Source organism: Capricornis sumatraensis, chromosome 5 (genome assembly GCF_032405125.1).
Source record: "Capricornis sumatraensis isolate serow.1 chromosome 5, serow.2, whole genome shotgun sequence".
In the NCBI taxonomy this organism is placed as follows: domain Eukaryota; kingdom Metazoa; phylum Chordata; class Mammalia; order Artiodactyla; family Bovidae; genus Capricornis; species Capricornis sumatraensis.
The window spans coordinates 28,358,505-28,379,503 of NC_091073.1; the positions used below are offsets into that span (position 1 = coordinate 28,358,505).

Genomic DNA, 20,999 nt, shown 5'->3' on the forward strand with positions numbered 1-20,999 from the left:
CAAGAGTAAGCATAAATTACATGGCACCACTCAAGATTACTTTATAATATTAATAATAGTCATATGATCTGTCATCATGCACTAGTGCTCAACAAGAGAAAACTAGACTGGAAAATTAACAAGGTGGAAGATGAAGAAAAATGTGCCCTGGTCAATGCACAGGCCTTGGGAACACTACCTGTCTGGGAATGACTTCCACTTTCAAAGGCCTGAAAACTCCTAGCTTGAAAATGTTTGCATCTTTAAGAAAAGTCATTTTTAATCATAGTGAGAATAACTAAGAAAAGAAAATGGATTAATTTGAGTCTACTCAAAGAAAACTAAACTTCACCATAAAAATAACTTTCATCAATTTTGAATTCTTTATTTCCAGTAACTACTCTTTATATATATATCCTAGGCTACTCCTATAAATTCATATATATTCAGGTATATATACATATTTATATATGATTCATGGGGAAACCAGTAAACTGCCCTACTACATTAAAAACCTACTTAATGATTTGTGAAAGCTGTCTTTTCTTTGCTGTTCTTAAAGGCTATAACCTATAGACTGAAGGGTATTTAGGATGTAGAATATGGGTATTCAGAGCTTTTGTGCTATGAAATTAGCAGTTTCAAGCCAGCAGATGACTCCTTGCTTTAACTGGATTCTAAATACACAAACTCCAGTAAGAACTGTTGGTAAGGGACAAGGATAGGGCCTAATATTTGTTACGGGTTCAAGTATTTGCTCTAATTCTGTGTTAAATTAAGAAGTAAAAAAGAACGATGAATGAAGCAAAGCCAAGTCTTTACTTCTGACGCTTGAGATATAATTTGTTAATTTTTCCATCATGCAAAATTTAACTTTCTTCTGTTTGTCCAGTTTAAAAAAAAAAATGTGCTTCATGACTATGCACAGACACCTGCAGTTTGACTCTTTTTACTACTTCCACAACTTTTCTCTATTCAAAACTTAAAAACCATATATTAAAAATAAGCCAGCCAACTGATCAGTCTCTTTAAATCAGAAATGAACAGAGGCAAAGCTCAGAGAAGGATAGTATTAAGTGTTTTAGTGCTTATAGCTTTGGTAACTTAAACTGTGACTTTAAATCTAAGAAATAAATGGGCAGAAGAACCTGAACAGACATTTCTCCAAGGAAGACATTGTTGTTATTTGGTCTCTAAGTCATGTCCAACTCTTCTCTGACCTCATGGACTATAGCTGCCAGGCTACTCTGCACATGGAATTTCCCAGGCAAGAATACTGGAGTGGGTTGCCATTTTCTTCTTCAGGGTATCTTTATGACCAAGGGATTGAACAGTATCTCCTGTTGGCAGGCAGATTCTTCACCAATGAGCCACCAGGGAAGCCCAGAGAAGACATACAGATGGCCGACAAACACAAGAAAAGATTCTCAACACTGCTTATTATCAGGGAAAGGCAAGCCAAAACTATAATGAGGTATCACCTCACATCAGTCAAAATGATCATCATCAAAAGAATCTATAAAAATAAATGCTGGAGAGGATGTGGAGAAAAGGGAACTCTCTTACACTGTAGGTGGGAATTTAAAGTGTTACAGCCACTGTGGAGAGTGCTATGAAATTCCTTTAAATATGAGGACTATAATTACCATAAGCAGTCATATATATATGTAATTATACTGTGCATGAACCCTGAAAAAACCATAATTCAAAAAGACACATGTACCCCAATGTTCATAGAAGCACCAGTCACATAGTCAGGACATGGAAGCAAAGTAGATGTCCATTGACAGATGAATGAATAAAGAAGTTGTGGTACATTTATACAAGGGAATATTACTCAGCCATACAAAGGAATGAATGTGAGTCAGTTGAGCTGAGTTGGATGAACCTAGAGTCTCTTATACAGAGTGAAATAAGTCATAAAGAGAAAAATGAACATCATATATTAATGCATATATATGGAATCAGAAAAACAGTACTGATGAACATGTTTGCAGGGCAGGAATAGAGACTCAGATGTAGAGAATGGACTTGTGGACACAGCAGGAGAAGGACAGGGTGGGACAAATAGAGTAGCATCAACATATATACACTGTTATGTGTAAAACAGATAGCTGGTGGGAGGCTGCTGTATAACACAGGGGGCCCAGCCTGGCAACCCATAAGGACCTAAAGGGGTGGGATGAGGAATGCAGGAGGGAATTTCAAGAGGGAGGTGGTACACACATACTTACAGCTGATTTGCATTGCTGTACAGCAGAACCAATACAATTTTGTAAAGAAATTATCCTTCAATATAAAAAAGATTAAACAACAACAAAAAAAAGATCTAAGAAATACTAGAAGAAGGAAAGTTTGAACCATTTCCTGTTTGTCAGTTCCCTGCTAAAGAAACACATGGCAGATTTTTACAATTTCCATGAAAAATGTACACAGAATACCTGGGGTAATTTTATTTAGAGACTATTATTAACATGACTGTGAGACAATTTAAGGCAGAAATACTCCACACCCCTCAATTTGAAAGAATAAATTGACCAAACATATTAGACATATGCATCACAAATAATCTGTTGAATAAATGAATTCTGACAAATCCTGTTCATTTTCATTTTGGTGATGTCATTTTGTGTAACGTTACTCCTTACGTTATATGGCTTTCAAAGGTAAACCTAGCCTTAGGCAGACAACTCATGTAATATATTTTTATGATAACGAATATGTTTCCAAGCACAATTTTAGCAGACAGCAAGTGAAAAATTGTCAAACCAATGAAAATAAAATCTTCATTCTTTCAGCTGTTTTGAAATTTTATTACTTCTTCTCATACTTATTGGCTTAGATGTTACCAGTGTACATAATATCATTATATTTGACATCATTTTCTTTCCACCCTAGCAATATAGTAGCTGCAGCTGACTTTAATTTTAATAGAGAATGAGAAATGTGAAAAGGAAGCAAGAGTATATAGATGTTATCTACCTTTTATTAGAAAAAACTGTCCATACAATCATTATATAAGATAATTATATTTCCATAGAGAGTAGTAACATACTACAGTTGTGGACAGATGATTAAAACAAGAGAATTGTGTACAAACGTAAGTTATCTCCAAGGGTCTGAGACAAGTTGCTTCACACTCCTTACTCCCCAGAAAGCAATGCAGATGGAAAAAAAAATCTGAAGAAATAAAACACAGAGAGGAAGAACAATTAAAATGGATTCAACACTTCAGTTCAACTGAGTTAGAAATACTTTTCTAGGGAAAAGTGAATAAATATATTTTAAGCAATTAAATTATTCAAATTTAACCTAGCAGTTGTTCAGTAATAGAATTTAGCCAATCCAGCTTAAAACACATTATATGAAGAGTAGGATTAAAAAGTTTTGTTTCTGTGGCTTAAAAAAAAATACCCTCACAGATCTGGGTCATTTCTAGGGATGAGGCTATAAAATTAGTGAATGAAACAGAACTGTCTTCTGGCATGTGCAACATGCAACATACTGCATGTTGTTTGTATTGTACTAAACAACCTCATTATTTATATAGTTTAAGAAGCCTTTGGAAAAGGAGAAATAAAAATGTTATTAAGGAATCATTCCTCTCCGAGGCAATGTGACCTAGCATATCATGAACTTCACCCAACATGAATTAAATTTTAAAGACTGCTGACTTAACTTCTTAGTCTCTTGATCTTACCAGATAAAAAACTGTAACTGCAAAATTCTCTTTAAAATTTAAAAGAAATTGCTGAATCATGATAGGCAGCCATAAGAGTTCACCGAGTTTATTCCTTTTGCTTTCAAGTGACACCATACATTCCCAATAAATCATCAAAATTTAGCCAAATAAAATTGTTGAGTTCTTATAATCCTAACAAGAATAATTCAGCCATCCTCAGTAAGAATTCACAGGTTGCAGAATTTCTCACTGTGTGTCATCTAAAGGCCATAATGACCCAAACACACACCTCTTTGACTCTTCTTGAGGTAACATCTAGGCTCTAGTCATAGTCGTACACCTGGGAGATTTCCAAAGTCAACCTTTCCCTTTATCTATGCATTAAATTAAGCTATATGATTACTTTCACAATCCCCATTTTAGGTGTTATTAGAGTGATGATGAAAAATGCTCAAACAGCTGGGGACACGTGGATAGCTGTGAAAGTTTCTCAATATTTTCTTTTATGGTGCAAACTTCTTCAAAAGATTAAAATAGGACCATGTGCCTCTTCCCAGAAAGATCACTATTACTGAAAGATCCAGTAAAATGCATACAAAGAAACATGTTTAAGTAAAAAGATGAAGGCATGGGGAACGTTTTGGGGTGACAGACTAAAATGAAGCCAAGGCGTTGGCTGAGGCCAGTCATGCAGTCACAGGAAATACCTTGAACTACTGTGATTTTGCTATTAAAGCCTGGATATGAAAATAACAAGACCTTCTTAAACCTGGATATTTAGATTAGATGGATAATTAGATTATAGGTCATTCAGTTTCATATGAAGTTTCTTTTTCTACAGAACCATTATCCTTCATATTAACTAATGTGATAGTTTTATTCAAATCCACGTATTACTTCCAGTCTATAACATTGACAGTATAAAAAAATGTAGCAAGAATAAAATAAAAAGTTGTATTGAGGCAGGCGTTAAGAATAACGTTAACATTCTGGAGTTGCCTCAGAAATCAAATGCAGTTTATTTAAAGGCTGGTTTTAATTTTGTTTCTTTTGACTATGATTCAAGTAAAATGACCTCATGGGATTTCTCATGGTGGTACCAAGCAAAGTAATATCAAGAAAAGGAAGTATTTGTGAAAGGTAGTAGACTGCACACTGAATTACATTTATATGTGAATATGGGTTAGTGCTGACAGAGGGATAGCTGAGAAGACAGTTTTCAAATGGAACAGAGGTGATAAATCTATGATATCAGTGGAAATAGTTTAATTTAGGTCCATAATATTAATTGAGCGACTTGTGCTGTGCAAGGCACTGGGATCTGAAATATATCTGGCAGTAAAAGTTTTTACTGGTTTTGAATCTAGTGCCTGGGGTCACATGGATTATTTCATTGGTTGAAGTCTAGGGAGTATGATTTCAGTGAAATCTGTAAAACTGCATGCACAATTTTGTGAGTCTGTCATAATTCTTCTTGTCCCTACTCCCTACCCACTAGATGATCTGTACTTTCACCTTGGGTCTCTGAAATATTAAGAACTTCTGGTCTAACAAGAGAACGAAAAAGATTATAATTTAGTACATGCCTTTGCTGTTAATTCACTACTTCTCAACTGTATCTTTCTACTTTTGAAACTATAATTCCGGTCCTACTTTCTTCAGGAGCTGTTCCTAACTGAAACACAGGGATCTTGTCTTTTCCAATTAACCGAAGTGCTTTTAGGGCCTTCCTGGTGGCTCAGATGATAAAGAATCTGCTTGTAATGAGGGAGACCTGGGTTCGATCCCTGGGTTGGGAAGATCTCCTGCAGAAGGGAATGCCAACCCACTCCAGTATTCTTGCCTGGAGAATTCCTGCCAATTCCTTGGCAGGCTACAGTCCAAGGGGTCACAAAGAGTTGGACACAATTGAGCTTCTTACCAAAAAATGCAATGTTGCACAGTTTGTGGTTTTGTTTTCTGTTTTTGGTTTCCTATTTTTTTTTCAGGCCCCTATGTGTTACCCCTCCAAATAGATGGAGAAGACAAGCTGATGAAGAAAAGGGATTAGATTCACATTCAAGATTAATGTGCAGAGACTCTTGCTTAGGCTAGACACTGTCTTAGGTGCCTTTACTAGATTATAATGTTTTATTTTCATGGCAAACTTGGAGAATTAGCAAACAGTTTGTTGGTGAGCAATGGGAACTCATAATTTATATGTTTTACCATGGAGTAAATATTAAATATCAGAATACTAATCATGAAATGTTAAATATCATAACTGGTGTGATGTTTTTGTTTACTTAATGACCTCCAGAAAATTAAACTACACATTCTGGAAAATGAACGTGTACATCAATAATGAATTCATTTTCTCTTTTAGTAACCACCTATATTTTTTGCCAGTAACTATTAGATTGCTAAGACCTTTTCACAATCAATGTTTTAAGCAGAAAGTGGATTTTTTTTATATATAATGAAATCCAAATGGGCACAGGATCATAGAAAGTAAACACAATGAATAAGTCCTTCTCAAAATATTCATGACTGAACTAGACAGTTTTATTAGAAAATAGTTAAGTAAGAAAACACTGATTTGCTTTCATAGTTTTCAGTGTGTTTATATATATAATAGATATAAACATGTATTTCATATATAATTTTCACATGGAAAATTACTTAACATGGACTCAGTATGATTACTACAGTCATTTCATTTAAAATTTTCCCTCATCCAACCTTTCTCTCAATTTTTGTATTAGGCTGTTCCTTTTAGTTCTCCATATTTGATCAGGTTAAATGTGTCATTCAAGATAAAATATTCATTAACATATTTCTCAATCAACTATTGTACAATGAAGGCAGGAGAACCACTACTTAGGCTAGCGTAAGAGCAAACAGCAACCATAGCATTTTTTTTTTTACAATATTCTTCCCTAATCTCTAGATATGATATTTCCGGATACATAAACAAACTTGGAACACTTATTTTACTCTAGGTCTGGGCAAGTCCCACGATTTTAACAGCTGGATTCAAAATATGAAACAGAGGAAGTTCACTCTTGGTGTCAAGCCCTCCCCATGTAACACATCATTAGTAGCCCATGTCTTCAGGCTATTTCCTTGACTTCCCAGAACCCTGGACTCTGATGCTTGAACTTTGGCCTGTACAGATGCTCTCCACGTTTTCTCCACCCCTTCCCCAAAAGTTCATCATCTGGCAGGTGGCTGATCTGAGCCATTAATCTATAGAAAAATGTCAGTGGGAACTGACGTGACATTGTGCTGCTCCTCCCTGTTAGATACAGACCTTATAAAATTGGAGCAAATCTGGCATCTAATCTTTCTAAACTTTAAAAATTGAAATATGGTTAATTTACAATGTTGTGCTAATTTCAGGTATACAGCAAAGTGATTCAGTTATACATATCTATCTATCTATCTATCTATCTATCTATCTATCTATCTATCTATCTATCTATCTTCTTTTCCAGATTCTTTTCCATTATAGGTTATTACAAGATACTGAGTCTAGTTCCCTGTGCTATATAGTTGGTCATTGTTGGTTATCTGTTTAATATTTAGTAGTGTGTATATGTTAATCTGAAACTCCTAATTTATCTCTCATCCCTCCCCCTCTGTCCTCTTTGGTAACCATACATTTGTTTTCTATGTCTGTGAGTCTATTTCTGTTTCATAAATAAGTTCATTTGTGTTTTATTTTTAGATTATACATATAAATGATATCATATAATAATATTTGTCTTACTTCACTTAATAAGGTAATCTTTAGGTTCATCCATGTTGCTGCAAATAGTATAATTTTACTTTTTTATGGCAGAGTAATATTCTATTGCCTTCAAACTGTGGTACTGGAGAAGACTTCAAAGCCCCTTGGACAGCAAGATCAAACTAGTCAATCTTAAGGGAAATCAACCCTGAATATTCATTGGAAGGACTGATGATGAAGCTGAAGCTCCAGTACTTTGGTCACCTGATATGAACAGCTGACTCACTGGAAAGGTCCCTGATGCTGGGAAAGATTGAACGCAGGAGAAGAGGTGTCAGAGGATGGGATGGCTGGATGGCATCACTGATGCAATAGACATGAACCTGGGCAGGCTTTTGGAGATGGTGGGGGACAGGGAGGCCTGGCTTGCCACAGTCCATGGAGTTGCAAAGAGTTGGACACAACTGGGAGACTGAACAACAATATTTGATCATATATATGCACCTCATCTTCCTTATCCATTAATCTGTCAATGGAAATTTAGGTTGCTTCTGTATCTTGGCTATTGTAAACAGTGCTCCTGAAAATTGGCATGTACGTATCTTTTTGAATTATGGTGTTCTCTAGATATACGCATAGAGTGGGACTGCAGGATCATATGGTAATACTATTTTTAGTTTTGTAAAGGTACCTGCATACTGTTCTTCATAGTGGCTGCACCGATTCACATTCTCACCAACTGTGTATAAAAGGAAATTGTTAGCTGCTCAGTCATTTCCAATGCTTTGCAATCCCATGGACTATATAGCTGATCAGTCTCCTCTGTCCATGGAATTCTCTAGGCAAGAATACTGCAGTGGGTTGCCATTCCCTTCTCCAGGAAATCTTCCCAATCCAGGAATCAAACCCAGGCAGATTCTTTACTGTCTGAGCCACCAGGGAAACCCAACAGTGAAGAAGGGTTCCTTTTTATCCACACCGTCTCCAACATCTATTATTTGTAGATATTTTAATGATGGCCATTCTCACTGGTGTGAAGTGACACCTCATTTTTGTTTTGATTTGTATTTTCCTAATAATTAGAGATGTTGAGCATCTTTTCTTGCGCTTGTCGTCTATCAGTTTGCCTTCTTTGGAAAAATGTCTGTTTAGGCCTCTGTCCATTTTTGTTTGTTTGTTTGCTTTTTGGTATTAAGTTATATAAGCTGTTTGTATATTTTTGAAATTAATCCCTTATCAGTAGCATTGTTCATAAATATTTTCTCCCATTCCATATGCCATCTCTATAGACTAAATCTGCTGCGCAAAAGCTTTAAGTTTAATTAGGTCCCATTTGTTTACTTTTGTTTTTATTACTTTAGGGCATGGATCCTCCCAAAAATACTCCTGCAATTTATGTCAAAGACTGTACTGCCTATGTTTTTCTCTAGGAGTTTTATAGTATCCAGTCTTACATTTATGCCTTTAATCCATTTTGAGTTTATTTTTAGATAGGATGTAAAAGAATGTTCTAAATTTCATTATCTTACACGTAGCTGCCTAGTTTTCCAGCACCACTATTTGAGGAGACAGTCTTTTCTCCATTGTATATTCTTGCTTTCTTTGTCATAGATTAATTGACCAGAAATGCCTGGGTTTATTTCTGGGTTTTCTATCTTGTTCCATTAATCTATATGTCTGTTTGGGTCATATATGTTTGGCCATATTTAATTAATGGGTCTAGATTAACCCATTAATCTATATGTCTGTTTTTGTGCTAGTACCATACTGCTTTGATGACTGTAGCTTTGTAGTATGGTCTGTAATCAGTATAGTATAATCTGTGTCAAATCTGCAGGGAGCAAGTTTATAGGTGTTATTTTTTTCCAACAACAATTGTTCACTTCCTATCTCTGTATCACATTTTGGTAATTCTCACAAATTTCACACTCATTATTATTGTATTTGTTACAGTGATCTGTGGTCTTTGATGGTATTGCTATAACTCACTAAAGGTTTAGGTTATGGTTAGCATTTTTAGCAATAAAGCATTTTTAATTAAGGTATGTAAAATTGTTACAGACATGATTGAATTATACACTTAAGAGACTATAGTATAAACATAACTTATATGCAGTGGGAAACCAAAAAAATTGTGTAACTCATTTAGTGCTGTATTCCTTTACTATGGTGTTCTGGAACCAAATCTGTAATATCTCCAAAGTATGATTGTACTTCACTGTGTACATTTTCAGCCAAATTTAGACCTCCATGTTGCGTTCCTAAAATTCTTCTGGAATGAATGTGCCTATTTAGTATCACTAACAAGTCACATCCTACCTATAGAGTGAAGAGTATATTTTTATTTAAAAATTTTAATTTTTTTTAATTTTAATTTTTAAAAAATTCTTTTAATTTTATGAAGTCCATAAGATACAAGTTAACTGGCTATTTAGCACAAGGGTAACAACCACAAGAGCAGCAATTTCTTTTAAGGGAGACACATTAAATATACAGAAGTTTTACTTAATTATTTGAAGAAAAATAAAACCAATTCTTTGTTAAGTATACTTTTGAACAATATATATTTTTTAAAGATGACTGCTGTCTACTATATAGATAGGAATTTAAAATCAGACCTGAATGGATAAAAAATATCTCTATTTCCTATTAATGCAAGAGAATAAATAAACACAAACAGAACCAGAATAAAAAGTGAAGCCACATATATTGAAGGTCCTTCTGAAATGAAAACATTTGAATATATTTCTGTTGATTACTTGCTAAGTTGTATATGACTCTTTGTGACCCCATGGACTGTAGCCTGCCAGGCTCCTCTGTCCATGGGATTTCCCAGGCAAGAATACTGGAGTAGGTTGCCATTTCCTTCTCCTTGGGATCTTCCCGACCCAGGGATCAAACCCTGGTCTCCTGTTTAGCAGGTATATTCTTTACTACTGAGCCGCCTGAGAAGCCCTAAAATATATTATTAGGTAACAATAATTTTTTTTCCCTAGAATTTTGCAAGAACACAATTTGACAAATTCCAACTCAAAAGAAGTTGAGAACTATTGATTTTGCTTCCAGTATATCCTATGTATGAACAAAATACTGAGTCATATGTAGACAAACAAAAGGCTTAAGAGAAATATTTCTAGACACTGCACCTTTTACTTGGAAGTCTTGTGTTCCCTGTTTTTATTTCTGTACTCTATATAAGGGAAAGTATAATCACAGCTATGTTTAATATAAAGTCTGATAAAGATTCATTACTATTTAGACACTAAATCAAACAGTATAATTTTACATTTGCTTAAAAGTATATATTAATGTTATTAATTAAGGAAGAACAATATGAAAAGAAAGTTCTTGTGAATGCCCATGTACTAACAGTGGCTTATTTGAAAAGAATATATGTTTTCCTCAATCATTAAATATTTTCTGAAATTAATGTTCAAACAAGAGAATACACTAAACATACCACAATCCTGTTTTTAAAAAGAAAACAAACACAAAGTTTTAAAATAATTCAACTGAACTCCAAAACCAGAAAAATCAGGTATTTTATTATTTTTCTCTTCAGTGAGGGGCAAAGATCCATGACAAAAAAAGCATTAAGTTAATTTAGACAACAAATGCAGAATCTTTATTACAACCATTTCTTCAGTTCCCCAGAGATAACTAACTCCTATTGCGTACAATAATTTATTCACTTCTTAAATCTAAATTGCTCAAGAACATGTTTTTCCTTTTCAGCAGTACTCCTATAAAATATCCTATTGTTTACCCAGACCACCTTGGAGATATCACAGTGACATTTGAAAGCCATAATATTAGTAAGATTAGCGATCACTTTAGTTCAGTTCAGTTCAGTCACTCAGTTGTGTCCGACTCTTTGAGACCCCAAGAATCGCTGCACACCAGGCCTCCCTGTCCATCACCAACTTCCGGAGCTCACCCAAACTCATGTCCATCGAGTCGGTGATGCCATCCAGCCATCTTATCCTCTGTTGTCCCTGTCTTCTCCTGCCCCCAACCCATCCCAGCATCAGGGTCTTTCCAGTGAGTCAACTCTTTGCATGAGGTGGCCAAAGTATTGGAGTTTCAGCCTCAGTATCAGTCCTTCCAATGAACATCCAGGACTGGTCTCTTTTAGGATGGACTGGCTGGATCTCCTTGCAGTCCACGGGACTCTCAGGAGTCTTCTCCAACACCACAGTTCAAAAGCATCCATTCTTCGGTGCTCAGCTTTCTTCACAGTCCAACTTTCATATCCATACATAACCACAAGAAAAACCATAGCCTTGACTAGACGGACCTTTGTTCGAAAAGTAATATATCTGCTTTTGAATATGCTATCTAGGTTGGTAGTAACTTTCCTTCCAAGGAGTAAGTGTCTTTTAATTTCATGGCTGCAGTCACCATCTGCAGTGATTTTGGAGCCCAGAAAAATAAAGTCAGCCACTGTTTCCACTGTTTCCCCATCTATTTCCCATGAAGTGATGGGACCAGATGCCATGATCTTAGTTTTCTGAATGTTGAGCTTTAAGCCAAATTTTTCCCTCTCCTCTTTCATTTTCATCAAGAAATCTCCAAAACCTAGCTACAATTCAGAGAATATACTGGAAGACAGTTGGCATGAACTAGCTACCGTGTATACAAAACCATCTGGTGGAAGCTGAATAAACCACAATTAGCATAAAGTGAAAATAGATGTTACATTTCTCAAAAACATCTGAAGACTTTTTCCTCTCTGAATTCAAAGTTATGAATAAAGTGTCTTTACAGATATATTATTTTAAATATTTCCAGTATTACCAACCATTACTCTATGAGTCCAGCCATCTGGTAACATGGATTTTTGAGTCCCTGGTGGCTCAGATGGTAAATAATCTGCCTACAATGCAGGAGATCCAGGTTTGACTCCTGGGTCAGGAAGATCCCCTGGAGAAGTGAATAGCTACCCACTCCAGTATTCTAGCTTGGAGAATTCCATGGACAGAGGAGCCTGGCCAGCTCCCTGTCCACGGGGTCACAAAGAGCTGGACATGACTGAGTGACTAACACTTTCACTTTCTTTGATTATTTACTACATTCTTATCTTTCCTTACAGGCAATGATGCATCTTCAATTTACACTGATTTCCTAAATATTTTCTCTAAATTTTCTAAGTATTTTAATACATATACTCTCAATATCCAGGCTTCCTTCTTCTCAGTTTTTTCCAGCTTAGTTTTGTTGTTGAAGTTTTTCAAAAGGACAGGAAGAAAAAAATACCCAACTTACTACACGCAACACATAGAGGAAAATTATACAACCAAAGTTGATAAGACATGACTTATACTCAAAGTATGATCAGAATGCTTGCCTTGTCAAAACAGAAGCCTCACTTTATATTTTTCTAATTGTCCAAATTCTTAATGATAATAATGAAATTTTAGAAAATTTTCTTGAACTATAGTAAACAATATGGAGACATGAAGACAGAGTTATAATAAGGTCAAATTAATAACAGAAGATCTATCACATGTGAGAATGATTATTCAGATGAATGATGACCATTCTTTTGGGAAAACATCTTAGGAAAGATATATTTTGTGGATACAGTCTTTTTACACTCATAGCCTTCCTCTTACACTTATTATGGAGCTACACATTAAAAAAAACTTTTTATGAATGTGAGAAGGGAAAAAATTGGGACAACGAAAAAATGTTAAGGATAGTCTGTTTTGGTTTCTATAAAGTTGAGAATAAAACAAGAGTAGGAAAAATAAAGGAACTCAATGAACATTACCTAGTTTAACTCTGTGCTGAGACATTTTTATGTATTAAAATTAGCAATGGGTTAACCATTAAAAATAACCTGACTCCTTGTACTGTGCACTATGACTTCACTTTTTTAAAAAGTATAATCCAATGAATTTAAAAATTACTTACTATAATTTTTACTTTTATATTTCTGCAAATGTCTAGTTATAACTAGAAATAAAATTTTATTTAGTTTTCCCAAACATCCCTCACATTGGCATAAACTTGTTTGCCTCATACCCAGTATGTTTTGAAACTGAAGATTCTTGAATAGAGTGTTGCTGGATTAATCATGGTCCTTAAGTGTCCTAACAGGACTCTCCGAAATGCTAAAAAACATGATATTTAATCTAAAATTCAAAGTACCACACCTTTCTAGTGCCTTTTCTGACTACTAAAATGAAAAAGCACTTACATGTTAAAATCAGAGTTTTGCTTCAACAAAAATTACCAAGAAAATCATACAGTGCTAATCCATCAAAATGCCATTTTCCTGGTAAATGAGAATTCCCTGCCATACAACCCTACCACAATAGCACATTGATTCTCAGTGTATCCTACATAGCAGTGCTCCTGGCCTCTTTCTGACATAAATCAACACATAAATAACTTATAAAACTTGATGTACAAAAATTTATATCTGGAAGAGAATACATTTACGCCTGCAGAATATCATTCAACACTGCTCATCCAGGACTTTGACCCTACTGTTAAAAAAAAAAAAGTTCTTTGTACTTGCCTTCTATCTAGGAAACCAAACAAGTCTCTTAAAGAAATGAGTTCATTTGTGGAGGGGGTGGGGAGTTGGTGGGAAATGCCATGTTTACAGAAAAAATAGTGATGTCTGGTTTTAAAAACAGGACAGTATATCTTGGAAGGATATGTTTTGCAAAGATCCTTTTGTATTGTTTTTGCTTGTGTCAAAGGAACGATTAGAGCCCCAGTAAATGGGAACTTCCCAGAGTAGGCTAAATAGAAGGCCAACAGCTCACATATGGCTTGCAGCTTGGGGGAGTTTCTCTCAATGTTCTGCCAGAGATGGGACTGCCCAAATGCTTTCTCGCGTAAGTCCTAAGTCATAAACCGCATCCTCCTAGTCCAGCCATGCCAAAACTGGACCCAAGGGGATAGAGAGTCTTGGCTGATGGGAAACAATGACTGCTTCCTAAGGAAGCCACAGCTGCTTTCCTGAGAGACACCCAGATGCCTGAATTTTTCCTTACTTTCCATTTCTGACTACCTGTTCTGGCAACAGTTCCAACAAAGGGTGAGGCAGGCAGCAGGCACCCAGCTGTTTTCAATAACCCCTGGCAATGTAGGAACTGATTACATAAACACTACAAGCATTCAAAGAGCATATTTTCTAGCTTTTAAGCTATAATAAAAATGGTGTATGCCTGTACAAAAACCCTACATCTTCTCTGTCCCAAATAGTGATAATGACAACAGCAATGCTGATGATGAGGATAATACTAATAATGGCTTTAATTATGAAAGCAAGGATTATTAAAGGAAACATGATAACATGAGCTGCTGGGAAACAGTTCAAATTATACAGAGAGAATTGGAAAGATGTGAAATTTCCACATTACAGGGTTGGTCAATGTTTCTTTATGAAACAGCAAGGTCAAAATGTGCACTCAATTCACTTGATTTCTTATTTTTTCCCACAACCCTGGGCAAAAAACAATCAGATGTTGCATTATCACATAGGGTTCTCTTTATTTTAATATCAGGTCCAAAGACCAACAGAAGATGTTGATTTACATTTTAATTAAGATGAATTTTTCTGGCTTAAAAAGTATAAATATAAATCTGCTTCTTGGATTTGACAGTTGAAAACTGGAAGTTTTAAATAACACACTCATGCCTATAGTTCACATACACAGCTTATTATTTTTTAATGTTTTCTATATTTGAAATATTAGATCAAGAATCTATATGAACAATGTAAGAAGTGAATTGGAGTTTCAGTAATCTATATTTCTACATGTCTGCTCAATTTCCTGTACAACAAAGTGATATCCCTGTTCCAAAGAACAGAATTGCATTAAATTTTTTTACCTTGCACATTACTCATTTATTCTTACCTCATTAACTCACAAAAATGAATGTTTGGCTAGGCCAATTCTCTTCAATATATTTATTGTTCTAGCCATAATTTTCTTACCTCCAAGACGCACTACATATTCTTTGATATGGATTTTAAATTGGACTCTTTCAAATAACAAATGCTACAAAATAAAAACAACACAGGGAATGTTTTTCAAATTGTTCTAGAAAAAAGTTTTGGACAAAGTGATCAATTGTAAATCCCAAAACAAAGCTACTGACAGGAAATCTGAGTATCAGGTATGAATGAGTGGAGGCTAAGAGTGATAAACCATTTACACATTGGAATTAGCTTGGGACATAAGTGACCTTAGTCAAACCAGAACTCTGGAGAAAGAATAAGAAGATTGGGTTATCTCAACTCAACACAAATTATTTTACTCCAGAGATTACTAAGAATTTCAGTTTCTGCCTCTATAAAATGGGAAGAATAGTGTCCCTACTTTTCATAAGATTATGGTGAATACTGACTCATTTTCTCTAAATTTTAAAGCTATATAAAGATACAAGATGACTAAAGTATGTTAACTTTTGTGATAAGAAGATTCAATAAGTTAAAAGTGAAAACAGAGGGAAAGATAAGGAGATATAAATAATAGGCAGAATTTGGAACATTAAACATTTTATAAATGCCAGCTCTGTGTCATTGATGGTCATAGTTAAAATGACGCTTTTAACACTTGTATATAGTAACTGCAAGTAGAGTAGGATTTCAGTGGGTAAGTACAGTTATAGATTGATCATTGTCTGGAGTATTTCCATTATGTTTCTCATCCTGTAAGAGCATGGAAGTTCTATGTTCCTGATGAATTTTCATAACGCCAACCTTCTGAACTATATCTTTTAATGTCTTAAAGTGTCCTTAATTCTTTATTTAAAACAAAAGTGTGGAAAAGAATAATTTTTAATGATCTTCCATCCCACACCTACTGCCAAACTACTGTTTTAATTTCCTTTGCATAGCTAAAACTGTGTTAAAATAGTTGGCTTTTTATACAGATGCTACCCAGAGGGATCCTGGGTAATATAATGTAAAATGTTTTTCTGAAAATTCTATAATAAATAAGTAATTCTATAATGGTGGTATTTCTTAAAATATACATTTTCAAGAAATGTTAAAAGATTATTTATTTAGCACTAGGTGTGACATCCATAAGAAATAATAGCATGAGTCCTAGTTCAAAGGTGAATGTACCTATAAAAAAAATTACATTGAATCTATCCCCATTGGGTACTATACAGTTCATGAATATTTATCACACTATTATTTTATGCCAGGCATATCACTGCTGACAGAACTCACTGGTGAGCAGTATAGTCCCTGAATTCATAGAACTTAGAACTTCATAGTTTTTCATGAACATACCTATTAAAGACTGGTGTATGTTGTGTATATATATATCCATCTCCCTGGAGGAGAAAATGTTAACCCACTCCAGTGTTCTTGCATGGAAAATCCCATGGACAGAGGAGCCTGGTAGACTACAGTCTGTAGGGTCACAAAGAGTTGGACACAACTGACTGACTGAGCATATATATATATATATATATATATATATATATATATATGATGTGCATGTGTGTGTGTGTATATATATGTATATATATGTATGTTATTTATAAATCTTCAGGTCAAATTTTCTTCACAATATTGAAGTTAAATATAAAATAAAAATGATTTACTAAAGCAAGGTCAATCACAGAGTTATGTTAACTCACTCATTGGACAAGTTATTTAATGCTGGTATGCCTAAGTAGCTTCCCCTGAAGAGTGTGGATAATCTTTCAGAGTTACTGGAGTAATTAAATTAATGTTAACATAACATTATTACAGTGTTTCATATGTGCAAATGCTTCAACAAATGTCAACAGTTAGCTGACGTTATTGATTTGTTATTGTCACTATTGATGTTTCTGCTGCTGCTCAGCCATGTCTGACTCTTTGCGACACCCTGGCAAGGGTCCTCTGTCCATGGCACATTCCAGGCAAGACTACTAGAGTGGGTTACCGTTTCCACCTCCAGGGGGTCTTCCTGACCCAGGGACTGACCTGCATCTCCTGCATCGCAGATGGATTAGTGTTTTCCAAACTTTGTTTGAAAATACAGCATTACGGTTATTCCCCCTCATTATATTTACCTTCATAATTTTTTACTTAAATCATTATCTGTGTATTCTAAGACATATAAAAACAAAATTTCTTTTCAAAGAAAGGATAAAACTATAAATAGAAATTATAATTTTTACTTCTTTCATTCCGATGGATCTTCTGATCCATTCACCTTAGAAAACTCTATCATAAAGATAAAGAGTCTTCAAAGTAGCAAAGTTTGATGCCCTGGGAAAAACACAGGTTTTTGAGAGCCTTGAAACTTGGGTTCTTGTCCTTTCTGTCATAAAATGGTTGAGTCATTTTATTTTCTCAGGATATCTGTTTCTTTAGTTTCTTTTTCTGTTCAGTGACAGAATAAAAATAGAAAATCTCTAAAGTCTATTTTTAGTTCTATTATCTGAAAAATAATAGAATTGGCTAAGACAATATTATAATGGTAGAAAGTTTCCGAATAGTTCCCCCAAATAATTAAATTTGTAATAAAAAGAACACAATATTTCTTCATCTTGCCCTAATTTATTGCCACAGTAAGGTAATTGAAATAACAGCAGAAATGACAGGGGAAAAAAAAAAACTTAAAAAAAATCATTCTTTACACATGTGGAATATGTGCAGAGAATTTGACTCTACACATGTGAAGAGACTGGCAAAGGATGGGAAACATGATTCCCAAATCGTGCATTTCTAAATATCAAGATTCCTAAGCTTCTTCCTGGATATAAGCTGACTTTCTGGCACTCTGATGCCTGAAATTTAGAAAGTTAAGACCTGCTATATTCATCTTTGAAAAAATAACTTAGCGGATATCATCAGAAAGGTACAGAGAAGTGGCCACAGCAGTGATTCCTACAAAAATTTGCAGAGGCATACACTGAAATAAAAACAAGTAATGGACAACTTTGAAAGCTATTGGTAACTGATGAGTTTTAAGGACAACAGTAATTTCAGAGGTAAAATACTTTGCCTGTTCGTGTGTATAGTCCAAGAAATAACAATCATATTTCAGGAAAGCTGAGGTGGAGGGAAGAAATAAAGTTTCACCTTTAATGGTGAAGTTACTAAATGAAGCTTTCAAAACTTTTAGTTTTTACCTAGTCCATAATTCAGGGTCAATTGTTTCTCCAGTGAGAAAGAAAGATGAGAAGGGATAGGGGAAGAGAGATTATTACTTGAATTCGTTAAAACAGATGAACGGATACAGAAATTGTGGTACATATATACGATGGAATATTACTCAGCTATAAGAAAGAACACGTTTAAGTCAGTCCTAATGAAGTAGATGAACCTAGAATTTATTATAAAGAGTGAAGCAAGTCAGAAAGACAAATATTATATATTAACACATGCATATGGAATTGAGAAGAATGGTACTGTTGAACATATCTTCAGGGCAGCAATGGAGAAACAGACATAGAGAACAGATTTGTGGAAGGAGGAGAAAGTGAAACAAATTGAGAGAGTAGCATGGAAACATATACATTATCATATGTGAAACAGATAGCAAGTGGAAATTTGCTGTGTGACACAGGGAACTGAACCAGTGCTCTGACAACCTAGAGGGGTGGGATGGGGTGGGAAGGTTCAGGAGGGGGGGGACATATGTGTATCTGTGCCTAATTCATGTTGATGTATGGCAGAGATCAACACAATATTGTAGAGCAATTATCCGCCAATAAAAAAGAAAAGAAAAAAACACCACTATTATAAAAATTCTGGGGGAAATTTATAACCAATATAAGATATTGAATAAAGGAATAAATATACTCTAGTACAGGATGAGTTTTCAGAAAGCATCTTTGTAGCTATAAATGTGTCTATAATTATGCCAAAAGGTATATTTTCTGGATTCTGGGGAAATGTGTTAATAATTTTCATAAGTAAGTAAAGGCAAGTGGAACCTCTTTGGTTAGCTTCTGAAGTTAGCACATGCAACAAAAGTTGTACAGAGTTTAAAATTACCCTAGAAATTCCCTTAAATAACCCATAGAGTATAATACACATGGTTTCAGGTACACAAACCCTTTATGGTAATTCCTTCACACACTCAACTTTGAGAACCCTTGTGCTACTGAAGAGAGTAATCAAAGGAAAGTATGTAGATGTCTGATAATTTAAACCAATCTTGACTTTTGATTAAGTGGGAAACCTAGCCAGAAAAAAGAAAAGAAAAGAAAGGACAAGAGGGATGGAAGGAAAAAGGAAGGAAGGAAATGGATAATAAGCTCTAAATTGTTTCTGGTTATGTGTAAAGTTTATTCCTTTTTAACACTGAATCTCTGCTGCTCTAGTAATACATGTTACATGAATGTGTTTACTTTTGTGAGGGTCAAACAAATATATTGGAGTTCATCTAGGATTTAGCACTAAGTTTCAAATTCTGAGAGCTGCACACATGCACATATGCTGTTACTCATCTTTACCTTAATATGCAGGGGAATCTTTAGCTTGACTTCTTTGCCATAAAAATTTTTGCTTCAAAATGATGTTTTAACTGGTGGCTCAGATAGTAAAGAATCTGCCTGCAATGCAAGAGACCTGGATGTGATCCCTGGGTCAGGAAGCTCCTCTGGAAAAGGGAATGGAAAGCCACACCGGTATCCTTGCTTGGAGTATCCCATGGACAGAGGAGCCTGGTGGGCTACAGTCACAAGGATTTGTACATGACTGAGCAACTAACACTTTAACTGCCCTCAACTTTTAGCATTCACTGCTATTTCTACCTGCAGCTTTGACAGCAGTGATCATTTAAGACCTATGCAGGCAGAAGTTTTATTTCAAACGTTCATATGAATAAACCCAATTCAAATTCTGTCACAGTGTGACATGTATCCACTCTGTTATGAGTTAACTAATTTTAGGATGGAATATTATCTTTTTTTTTTACCTAATTATGATCTTCTACATTAAACCAGTCTATCACAGAGTATTTAGCATAGGGATTTCCCTTGTTATAAAGCTGAAATTATACAGAGAAACTTTACAGAAGCTCATAATGAGATGACTTATCATGATCCTTGAAAACTGCACCAGGATGAATATGGATGGAAGTGTATTTTAATTGACTCAATTTTTCTGTGTTATCAGTAGAAAACACGTATATTCAGAAATGTTACTTTTCTTTCTTTTTCCTTTTTTCTCTTTATTTTTTTCTTTGCTGTGGTGAAGTTGAGCTACAAGCTCCCACAGGACTTGAAGTCTCAACACAGCTTGAGTTGTGGACTGCATTTCTCCCACATGAATTTGGTGGCCGGGTCAGTCAGAATGATATTAGAACATTTAATTTTCAAAACACACACAGTGGAACAGATGTGTTTTATAGGGACTGCAAAATGAAGTTCAGAAGTAAGGGGGCCTGGGTAATGTTCTGGTACAATATGGTAAGAGATCACTGTATGAAACTAATTCCTGCCGATAATCATAACTTGTCTCAGTGAAAACTAGCTTATAATATTTGTGTATAGAACTGTGGAGAATATCAAAGCTACCAAGATTTGAAACAGTGCAGCAGGAGCTCCAGAACTTTATGTAAATTAACCCCACAACATGGAACACATTAACTTGAGGGTTTCAGGAATTTGGAACTCAGAATGCTTGGGATGTGGGTTTAATTGAAA

General features: G+C 34.9%; 1 protein-coding gene across 2 annotated transcripts in view; it reads right to left on the minus strand.

Annotated features, from left to right (window-relative positions):
• Nucleotides 1–2,477: 2,477 nt before the first annotated feature.
• The window catches only part of AGMO (alkylglycerol monooxygenase), a 390,458-nt gene continuing 371,936 nt past the window's right edge, over nucleotides 2,478–20,999 (minus strand). For both annotated transcript variants that reach the window (XM_068973143.1, XM_068973141.1), the window contains one exon: nucleotides 2,478–3,159. In XM_068973143.1, coding sequence (XP_068829244.1) covers nucleotides 3,085–3,159 — 75 coding nt within the window. In that variant the 3' untranslated portion in view covers nucleotides 2,478–3,084. The remainder of the gene's footprint in view (nucleotides 3,160–20,999) is intronic.